Below are 11,381 nucleotides of genomic sequence, written 5' to 3' on the forward strand. Positions count from 1 at the left end.
AGCTGAACATTTTTTCGAATGTTCTCGCCAGGATTCGAACCCAGACGTACGGCGTCATGGGCGGACATGCTTAACTACGCCACTGTGGCCAATCCTAATACGAAACTAAGTAACAGTTGGTAAGTAACTTTTAACTAAGAATTTTTGGGAGGAGTGACTCGTCTTTACAATCTGAGCCTCTGTCTAAATATGAATCACCATCAGTTATTTGAAAATAAGAATTCAAAAGAGTTGTGCAGTCATTTTACAATCACTCAGTATAAACATTTCAAATTAGTGGCAAAAGCAAATAGTTTTCAGTAAGACGCCAAGTGAGTTGAATGCAGCTGCTATTTAAAAACTAAGATTCAAAACGTAAAAACCAGTGTAACATTGAAACGGCCTTTTCGGGGTTATTTAAAAAATGTCGATAAAATTAGCACCCACTATTGAGCTGAGCAATGGCCAGCAGATGCCTGTTGTCGGTTTGGGCACTTGGTGTTCCTACGATAATGATGCAGAGAAAGCTGTCAAAGATGCCATCGACATTGGCTATCGCCACATAGACACGGCTTTTGTTTATGAGAATGAACACGAAGTTGGCAGAGCCATAAAAGCTAAAATAGCAGAGGGAAAAATCAAAAGAGAAGATATGTTTGTGGTCACAAAACTAGGTGGTATTCATCATGACCCCGAGCTGGTGGAGCATGCCTGCCGCAAGAGTTTGAATAACTTGGATTTGGGCTACATTGATCTGTATTTGATGCACTTTCCAGTGGCCCAAGCCTATAAAGGAGACGAGAACGTTCATGGCACCGGACAATTTACCGACACTGATTATGTGGACACCTGGAAGGCCATGGAGAAACTTGTGGATTTAGGCCTTGTGAAAGGCATCGGTTTGTCAAATTTCAATTCACAACAAACTGAAAGGGTTTTGCAAAACTGCCGCATACGTCCTGTGGTCAATCAAGTTGAGTGTCATCCTGCCTTCAATCAAAAGAAACTCATCGAGTTCTCCCGCCAACGTCAAATTGTCATCACTGCCTATGCTCCCTTGGCCAGACCTAGGCCCGCACAGAAATGGCCTGCCTTCCTTTACGACGAGACGGCTCAAAGTTTGGCCAAACGCTACAATCGCACCACAGCCCAAATTAGTCTGCGATACCTCATCCAATTGGGCGTTATTGTAATACCCAAATCGGTGAGAAAGGAGCGAATTGCTGAGAATTTCAATTGTTTTGACTTCGAGTTGTCCTCAGACGATATGAAGGTTATGGAACGTTACAATAGTGGTAGAAGGCTGATTCCATTCACTGGCATGAGTCATCATAAATATTTTCCATTTGGTATTGAGTTTTAGATAGACTTAAGCATTTTTTAGAATAAATTATTTAATTTTATAAAAAAAAAAATAAGTTGTTAAATCACTAACATTTAATTATTCTTTAGAATCACAAAAGAATTCAAATGATAGAGCTGATGTGTTTGTAATATAAGGTGGACATTTCCAACTGGTCTTCGAATATAAGAGGGCCCTCAAAATTTGACCACTTGGGCCTATATAATTTCTTATTACTAACTCAAATGAAAGGTGTTTAGAAGCAGAGTACGACTCTAATAATAACGTTACATAGAAAAAAATATCACGAATTTTTTCAATTAATCCCAATTTACTTACAATCCCATGGCAGCCGGTTGTACGCACCGGATTGACCCGATGGAATCCTCATCGGCAAGGGCTGGGAGAGGCACATCCCGGAGTGCCTTCTCCGCACGCTTCTAGTCCGTGCCGGGATTGAAAAGAACCCCGGACAATGATTCTGTTCGGTTTGCCAGAACCACTACGGGAGTATAGTCATACTGGCTATGTCGAAAGGTGCTGTGCGAACATAGCCAGCAGTGGGTCACAAGCGTCGTCGTCGTCGCCTTCGGCGTCCTCGTCGTCGGACTGTGTGATCCTCCCGACCTCTCCCGTACGGCAATTTACGCAACGGCAGCATCCTAGCCCTAATATTGCCAGGCCAGTGCCGGGAAGTGTATCGTTCTTGCAGTTAAACTGCAACGTACTTCGTGGTAAGATCGATGAGATCGTGGACTTTATGAGTCGGAAGAGCATATTGGTTGTCACGGTTACAATGTGCTACGTAAGGATCGCTCAAGGAATGGAGGTGGGGGATTGGCCTTCGTTATACACCATTCTGTGCAGTATAGACCTATCTCGCCTGCGCTTGACGCTAGTGACCCCTACATGGAATGTATGGGGATAGCAGTCAGGTCTGGTACTGCCGAGATAGAGATATACAACGTGTATATACCGCCGGTTGGTAGCTGTGTCCCGATTAATGGCCAGGCCTACAACCCCGACATAAGTGGGTTGCTATCTGGCCATAATCGTCTGGTTCTAGGGGACTTTAATGCGCATCACACGTCATGGCATTCTCCCCTAGGTAAAGACCAGCGTCGCATAGCTTTGGCAGAGCAGATAGATAGCTCCACGTTTTGCACGGTGAATGGCTGGAACACTTGGAGCAATGTAACTTAGGCACCGGTGTAAGTAAAATGTGGGCCACTGTTAAGTCACTCTCGAACCCCGGTAGACGGGATGACAGGACCTCAGTCACTTTTGGCGAGTTAACCGTGACTGATCCGAAGAAATGCGCCAGGTTGTTCAACCGTCAATTTATTGTGCATCCCGAGAGAGACAGGGCAAGGAGGAGAGCCATTCGGCGTATTCGTGGTCTCCGAGCCGATGAACAGCCATCACAATTTACCGTGGGCGAAGTTACCAATGTCATCCGTGGCGCCAAATCTTCTAAGGCGTTGAGCCCCGACGAAATCTCTACATTGATGTTGAAGAATCTGGATTCACCAGGAGTTGAGTACCTTACCACTGTCCTCAACCTGTCATTGAACACTCTTATAGTTCCCGATGTCTGGAAAATGGGCAGAGTTATCCCGCTACTGAAGCCTGGAAAAGACCCGAGTTTGGGGGAGTCGTACAGACCGATCTCCCTTCGCTCTCCAGAGGCAAAGACGCTTGAGGCATTACTCCTCCCGAGCCTCGTAGGAGAGTTTCCATTCGCCGAGCATCAACATGGATTTCGGAGACAGTACAGCACAACAACAGCATTTGCCGTGGCTTCAATCAGCCCAGGCCATGTGATAGGACGGTCCTCGTGGCACTGGACCTATCGAAGGCATTCGACACCATGCCAAATTATTTGAGGATATCGCCAACACGTCCCTCCAGCCAGGCCTGAAACGTGTGGTCGTTTAGGGATAAGAAGTCGAAGTACCGTAGAATGAAACCGTGAGTTCACCAAGGTGGGGTGATATCTCCGGCACTGTTTAACCTCTACCTATCCTCCATTACACCCCCTCCAGACGGCATAGAGATCGTATCATATGCGGACGATTGTACGGTCATGGCATGATGCCGACGTGCAAGATGTATGTCCCGATTGACACTCAACAGAATCAAGCAAACGAAAGATGGAACACAATAAACTGCTACAACAACAACTGAAAGTAAACAAAAGTGGATTGACAGTATTAACTTGTATACCCTATATATGTGCAAGCTTTAAGGTTATATCAATGGAATACCACAATTTATTATAATTTTTGTCTTGAAGTTCATAAATTTGATTTTCGTACAAAAGTAAAAAAAAAAAATATTTTTAAATCAGCAATCAGTGCTTGCTGATATTAGAAAACTTATTTCTCTGGGTGCATAGAAGTCCAACAGGTTGGTGTAGAGTAAATAATCTTCCATTGTTTACAACTTTTGTGTATATGATTAACAATAAAACTTTTATATAAGTTTATTTTCACTAAAACAATAGAAATCTCTTTATGTATTTCAATTCCACTCAAAAAATCCAGAGTAAGCTCTCCACTCCACATATAAATCTCTCCCGCAAAAGTTTATAAAATGAGAACTTGGCAGTTAGAACTCAAAGGAGGCCAGAACATACACGTTACGTCATATCTGTTCGCTCAAATATTAGACAAATTAAACAGGCGGCAAAGCATAACAGTTCTCTTCCAGACACCGAAAGAGTCAAGTGCCGAAAAAGTAAAATAAATTTAAATACACACCACTTTTGCTGATAGCATAACACGAAGCGAAAAAAAAACAATAACAAGTTTTCCTCTTTGGCATAGTGGCGAAATACAATCGAAATGGCTTCCAAATTGGCACCCTGGATTAGATTGAGCAATGGCCAGAAAATGCCCATAGTCGGTTTGGGCACTTGGCGTTCTTATAAAAATGAAGCCGAAAAAGCTGTCAAAGATGCCATCGACATTGGCTATCGCCACATAGACACCGCATTTGTTTATGAGAACGAGCATGAAGTGGGCAGAGCCATCAACTCAAAAATCGCTCAGGGAAAAGTCAAAAGAGAGGATATGTTTGTCGTCACAAAATTGGCTGGCATTCACCATGGTCCCGAGTTGGTGGAACATGCCTGCCGCAAGAGTTTGAGCAAACTGGATGTGGGCTACATAGATTTGTATCTCATGCATTTTCCTGTGGCTCTTGCCTATTCGGGCGATGAAATTGTTCGTGGCACTGGTGAGTTAACCGACACCGATTATTTGGATACCTGGAAGGCCATGGAGATTCTGATTGATTTAGGTCTAGTTAAGGGAATTGGTTTGTCCAATTTCAATTCTCAACAAACCGATAGAGTTTTGCAAAATTGTCGCATACGACCCGTGGTCAATCAGGTGGAGTGCCATCCGGCTTTGAATCAAAAGAAACTCATAGAATTTTCCCGCCAACGTGAAATTGCCATCACTGCCTATTGTCCTTTGGCTAGACCAATTCCCGAACAAAAATGGCCTGACTTCCTCTATGATGAGCAAATCAGAGAGATGGCCAACCGTTATAAGCGCACTCCAGCTCAAATTTGCCTACGTTACCTGATTCAGCTGGGAACCATCGTCATACCCAAGTCGGCTAGAAAGGAACGCATAGCTGAAAATTTCGATTGTTTCGATTTCGAGTTATCCCCAGCTGATGTGGCGATAATGGATCAGTACAATAATGGCACAAGATTGGTACCCTTCAATGGCACCGAACACCACAAATATTATCCCTTTAGTGCAGAGTTTTAGTCAGTGTTGTTGTTTGTCATCGTTTAGTGTATGACTGTTCTAATTGGTTGTTAAAAAAAATAAATTACTCAATAAGAACCCATCTAGAGTTTTTATATATCTATTCATTTCAACGGTCATTCCAGTTCAAACTAATTGATTTTGTTTTTTCTTTGTAATAAGAGGGTTGCCTCTTATATTGCGGGATCAGAGAACAAAAACAAATATTAATCATCGAAAATCGCTTTATTGATTTTCAACATTTACGCCATCAAGATCTATACACTGTTCCATGCGTTTGAACCAATTATCGAAGCACTTTTGCCACTCTGATTGAGGTATCTCCAAAACATGCATTCTGAACGCATCATTCTGAGAGGTCAACGAAAAACGTTGACCTCTCATTTTATTTTTTACGTACGAGAATAAAAACAAGTAAAAACGTGCCAAGTTCGGCCGGTTCGAATCTTATATACCCTCCACCATGGATCGCACTTGTCGAGTTCTTTTCCCGGCATCTCTTCTTAGGCAAAAAAGGATATAAGAAAAGATTTGCTCTGCTATTAGAGCGATATCAAGATATGGTCCGGTTTAGACCACAATTAAATTATATGTTGGAGACCTGTGTAAAATGTCAGCCAATTCGAATAAGAATTGCGCCCTTTGGGGGCTCAAGAAGTAAAATAGAGAGATCAATTTATATGGGAGCTGTATCGGGCTATAGACCGATTCAGACCATAATAAACACGTATGTTGATGGTCATGACATCCGTCGTACATGATGTCCGTCGTACAAAATTTCAGGCAAATCGGATAATAATTGCGACCTCTAGAGGCTCAAGAAGTCAAGATCTCAGATCGGTTTATATGGCAGCTATATCAGGCTAAGAACCAATTTGAACCTTATTTGACGCAGTTGTTGAAAGGAAGAATAAAATACGTCATGCAAAATTTCAGCCAAATCGGATAGGAATTGCGCCCTCTAGAGGCTCAAGAGGTCAAGACCCAAGATCGGTCTGTATGACAGCGATATCAGGTTATGAACCGATTTAAACCATACTTGACACAGTTGTTGGATATCATAAGAAAACACTTCGTGCAAAAATTCATTCAAATCGAATAAGAATTACGCCCTCTAGAGGCTCAAGAAGTCACGACCCAAGATCGGTTTGTATGACAGCTATATCAGGTTATGGACCGATTTGAACCATACTTGGCACAGTTGTTGCAAATCATAACAAAACACGTCGTGCAAAATTTAATTCTAATTGGATAAGAATTGCGCCCTCTAGTGGCTCAAGAAATCAAGATCCAACAATGGTTTATATACCAGCTTTATCAGGTTATGGACCGATATAAACCATATTAAGTACAGTTGTTGGAAATCATAAGGAAACAAAATTTTAAGTTAGAAAATCCGAGCTACTTACAAAATCTGTAATTGTTTTCTATACCACTACCCTAGGTTGGTCCATGTCTGATATTGTGTCTCCACCTAAGTGTCGATATCTGTTAGACGCGATAGCCGGGCAATGAGAAAGGAAATGCTCCAACGTCTCATCATCTTCCCCGCATGCCCTACACATGCCATCACTTGCCGCACCGATTTTACATGAGTGAGCTCGTAGTCCTATGTGTCCCGTTATGATACCAATAGCTATACTGACCTCCTTCTTGCTTCCATTCAGTAATAGCCTCGTCTTCTCACGATCTGGATGCGTTAGCGTGGCCTCCCCCATCCTATGGTGGAGCGTATAAAAATTGGTGCAAATTAGTCTGCCAATTGTGAACGAATACAGATATCTTCAATGATAACAAAGTGTCCGTAGGTAGCCGCCCATGACCAAATAGAAAGCTCCCTTAGCCTCACATCAGTGGTCGCAGCAATTTTTCTAGCTACAATATCCAGTCCAAGGTATCTTTGTCGGCACAACAAGTGGACTTTTGTATACGGTGATGGCATGTTAAGCAGTTTTAGTCCTATGCAGCATTCGAAATGCATTCTGATGCTCGGCGAATGGAAATTGTCCAACGATAGGAGCGGGAGGAGTAGTCCCTCATGCGTCTTGGCTACTGATGAGAGAAGGGAGATAGGTCTGTACGAACACCCCTTGCTCGTGTTCTTAGTGTTAAGATAGGCTGAGGACAGTTGTAAGGTAATCGACTCCAGGACCAGATTCTTCAACATCAGTGTAGAGATTCTATCTGAAGCCAGCGCCTTGCGCGACATGACGCCACGCATGACATTTGTAGCTTCGTCCATGGTTGTTTTTGTTGTTGTAGCAGTGTGTTATACATTGAAAGACTCCATCGGGCCAATGCGTTACGTTCAACTGGCTGCCATGGGATAGCACGGTAATTGGTGATGGCTGTCCAGCGGCGCGGAGATCACGGATATATGAATGATTCCCCTTCTAGCCTTTTCACTCTCGGGTGAATAAATTGACGTTTATTTAAGGAAAATGCCTCACAAGTATCGCCAGCATTTTTTATTTAAAAAATTGTTTTTTAAGCAAGCAAATAACAAGTAAAAAGACGTTAAGTTCGGCCGGGCCAAACTTTGGATACCCACGACCTCGTGTATATATATAAACCACCTTTCATCATAATTCGGTGAAAATTTCATACCTTATGTCCCACATCAGTTATATCAAAATATGTTCCGATTTGGACCAAATACTGATAAGTACAGAAGCTTTTGGGTTGCCTAAAAAGTAATTGCGGATTTTTTAATAGAAAGTAAATGCATTTTTAATAAAACTTAGAATGAACGTTAATCTAATATATAATTGCCATTTTATTCGATAACCTTTTGCCATCTTCCTGGCAAATTTAGTATTCCACGCTCATAGAACTTCTGGCCTTTATCTGCAAAAAACTGAACCAAGTGCGATTTTATAGCCTCATCATTGCCGAAAGTTTTGCCATTTAAGGAGTTCTGCAAAGATCGAAATAAATGGTAGTCTGATGGTGCAAGGTCAGGGCTATATGGTGGATGCATCAAAAGTTCCCAGCCAAGCTCACTCAGTTTTTGGCGAGTGACCAAAGATGTGTGCGGTCTAGCGTTGTCCTGGTGGAATATGACACCTTTACGATTGACCAATTCTGGTCGCTTCTCCTTGATGGCTGTATTCAATTTGTCCAATTGTTGACAGTAAACATCTGAATTAATCGTTTGGTTCCTTGGAAGCAGCTCAAAATATACCACACCCTTCCAATCCCACCAAACAGACAGCATAACCTTCTTTTGGTGGATATCAGCCTTTGAAGTGGTTTGAGATGGTTCACCATGCTTGGACCATGATCGTTTTCGACTAACGTTGTTGTAAACAATCCATTTTTCATCTCCAGTTATGATTCGTTTTAAAAACGGATCGAATTCATTGCGTTTAAGGTGCATATCACAAGCGTTGATTCGGTTTGTTTAATGAATTTCTTTCAATACATGTGGTACCCATATTAAAATTGACGCCAAACAAACAAATTTAAACAAAATTTCGCGCACTTTTTTCTAAAGCAAGCTAAAAGTAACAGCTGATAACTGACAGAAGAGAGAATGCAATTACAGAGTCACAAGCCGTTGAAAAAATTTGTCAACGCCGACTATATGAAAAATCCGCAATTACTTTTTGGGCAACCCAATATATACTTTATAGGGTAGGAGATGGATATTTCGATGTGTTGCAAACGGAATGACAAAATGAATATACCCCCATCCTTCGGTGGTGGGTATATAAATCAAACCAAAACAAATTAGCTGTTTTTCTGCAAATTTTCACTGGAAGTCGTTCGCGTACTTTTGCTTGCAAATTTTTTAAAGAGAGTAAAATGGCTCTTACTCTCCTGCAAATTTTTACTAGAAAAGTACCCGAACAGACCTATTGATAAAACAAATTTTTTCTTTACCTTTGAAGACTAAACTGTATGGCATTTAATCTCACCTGGCCTAAGTCAGCTGTGAGTTCCCGCTGCCACTCCAACCGGCCGGCTCTTTCACTTTTGAGTTTCTTTACTTGTTTTTTGGAGCAGACGATGCATGATACTCTTTCAGCAATGCTAAAGACAACAGAGTTCTCTCGTAATTCAAAACATCCCTCAACGCCAGTAAAACTCACTCCGTATTATCTCATGTTGTGAAGTCCAATAAATAAGGCGCCAAACTTAACAAAAAACTCAAGAGATACACAACGCTCACCCGTTTGCTTGTTAGAACCAACCGATTTATTGAAAAACAACGTAAAAGCAGTTCTCTACGAAGCCTCAAATAAGTTGGATGTCCAAAACTAAAGCTGGAAATTGTAAAAAAAAGAATTGAGATAAACCATTCAAGATAATAGAACTTAACATTGAAGTACCCTTCGGAGAGCTGCACAAAATAGTGGTGGAAAATAATGGCAAACAAAGTAGCACCCTGCATTGAGTTGAACAATGGCCAGAAAATGCCCGTGGTCGGCTTGGGCACTTGGCGTTCCTATGAGAACGAAGCCGAACAAGCTGTCAAAGATGCCATCGACATTGGCCATCGTCATATCGACACCGCATTTGTTTATCAGAATGAGCATGAAGTAGGCAGAGCTGTCAACGCCAAGATCGCTGAAGGCAAAATCAAAAGAGAAGACATATTTGTGGTCACCAAATTGGGTGGCATTCACCATGATCCCAAATTGGTGGAACACGCTTGCCGCCAAAGTCTTAAAAATCTAAACTTGGGCTACATAGATTTGTATCTCATCCATTTTCCTGTGGCCCAAGCCTACTCGGGAGACGAAAATGTTCGTGGTACAGGTGAACTAACAGACACTGATTATTTGGATACCTGGAAGGCCATGGAATCACTTGTTGATTTAGGCCTAGTTAAGGGGATCGGCTTGTCCAACTTCAATTCCCAACAAACTGATAGAGTTTTGCAAAGTTGCCGCATTCGCCCGCTGGTCAATCAGGTGGAGTGCCATCCAGCTTTGAATCAAAAGAAACTCATAGAATTTTCCCGCCAACATCAGATTGTTATAACCGCATATTGTCCTTTGGCTAGACCGAAGCCCGAACAACAATGGCCTGCCTTTCTCTACGATGAGACAGCTAAGGATTTAGCCAAACGTTATAATCGCACGCCAGCGCAAATCTGTTTACGTTACCTGATTCAATTGGGGACAATTGTCATACCCAAATCGGTTAAAAAGGAACGCATAGCTGAGAATTTTGATTGTTTCGATTTTGAATTGTCTTCTGCCGATATGGATCTAATGGATGGTTACAACAATGGTACGAGACTGGTACCCTTTACCGCCATGAGTCATCACAAATATTTTCCTTTTAATATTGAGTTTTAGGTGTTACTTAAACTAAGTGTATAGGGAGTGTTTTTTTGTTAACAAATGTTTACAATATTTCTAATTGTTATTACAATAAATGATTTTTAACAGACTTTAATTTTTCCTTATCTTTCCATAGAAAAACACCAAAGAATGTCAAGTTTGCAGTCTTCTCTGCATGCGATAAGCGCCGGGAAACTTTCCGGTGGCTGGAGCCTTTTCTATCATTCTCACACAATATGGCCAATTGACGGTCCGAAACCATAAAGGAGAACACTTTTTTCCAGATAGAGAAAATCATATCCCCATTCTGTTGTTATCCCACCAATTGAAATAAGAAATATTTTGGTATTCATTAGAGAATTTTACCTCTTAGAATGGAGTAGTGAACCCAAGAACTAAAAATCATATATTTATACACCCGTCCATTTATGTATACATGGATGTGTGACCCCAGAAACACGAATCTAAAGTCCGTTTTTGGGGCAAAGGCCTGTGGACCCTCTAGGTGCTTCTCTCGATGGGAAGTGCTCCAATCCAGTCGATTAAAAATTTGCAAAAATTGGACCTGGGAAGGAATTACGGGGCCTTGAAAGTTTTGAACCCTCTACACGCAAAACAAGTAAAAAGGCTATATCGAAATATGTTCCGATTTGGACTAATACAAGTCATTGTTCAATTGTGTATAACATAATGTAGCTATATCTAAAAATAAACCGATCTGAACCATATACGACACGGATGTCGAAAAGCCTAACATAAGTCACTGTGTCAAATTTAAGCGAAATCTCATTATAAATGCCCCTTTTATGGGGCCAAGACTTTAAATCGAGATATCGGTCTATATGGCAGCTATATCCAATCTCGACCGGTTTGGGCCAAGTTGCAGAAAAATGTCGTAGAGCCTAACACAACTGACTGTCCGAAAACTTTGGCGACATCGAACTATAAATGCGCCTTTTATGGCCCCAAAACCTTAAATGG

General features: G+C 41.6%; 3 protein-coding genes across 3 annotated transcripts; all 3 read left to right on the plus strand.

Annotated features, from left to right (window-relative positions):
• The first annotated feature begins 254 nt into the window (after window positions 1-254).
• On the plus strand, window positions 255-1,625 carry LOC106087467 (aldo-keto reductase family 1 member B1-like). Its single transcript, XM_059369419.1, has one exon. It carries the CDS (start codon window positions 404-406, stop codon window positions 1,340-1,342), a length of 939 nt encoding a protein of 312 aa, XP_059225402.1. The 5' UTR covers window positions 255-403; the 3' UTR covers window positions 1,343-1,625.
• Window positions 1,626-3,987: 2,362 nt separating this feature from the next.
• Window positions 3,988-5,184, plus strand: LOC106087468 (aldo-keto reductase family 1 member B1-like). Its single transcript, XM_059369595.1, has one exon. The coding sequence runs from the start codon at window positions 4,168-4,170 to the stop codon at window positions 5,104-5,106; it is 939 nt and encodes a 312-aa protein (XP_059225578.1). The 5' UTR covers window positions 3,988-4,167; the 3' UTR covers window positions 5,107-5,184.
• A 4,164-nt stretch (window positions 5,185-9,348) lies between these two features.
• On the plus strand, window positions 9,349-10,515 carry LOC106087466 (aldo-keto reductase family 1 member B1-like). Its single transcript, XM_059369439.1, has one exon. It carries the CDS (start codon window positions 9,477-9,479, stop codon window positions 10,413-10,415), a length of 939 nt encoding a protein of 312 aa, XP_059225422.1. The 5' UTR covers window positions 9,349-9,476; the 3' UTR covers window positions 10,416-10,515.
• The last annotated feature ends 866 nt before the right edge of the window (window positions 10,516-11,381 follow it).

Source organism: Stomoxys calcitrans, chromosome 5 (assembly GCF_963082655.1).
Source record: "Stomoxys calcitrans chromosome 5, idStoCalc2.1, whole genome shotgun sequence".
Taxonomy (NCBI): Eukaryota; Metazoa; Arthropoda; class Insecta; order Diptera; family Muscidae; genus Stomoxys; species Stomoxys calcitrans.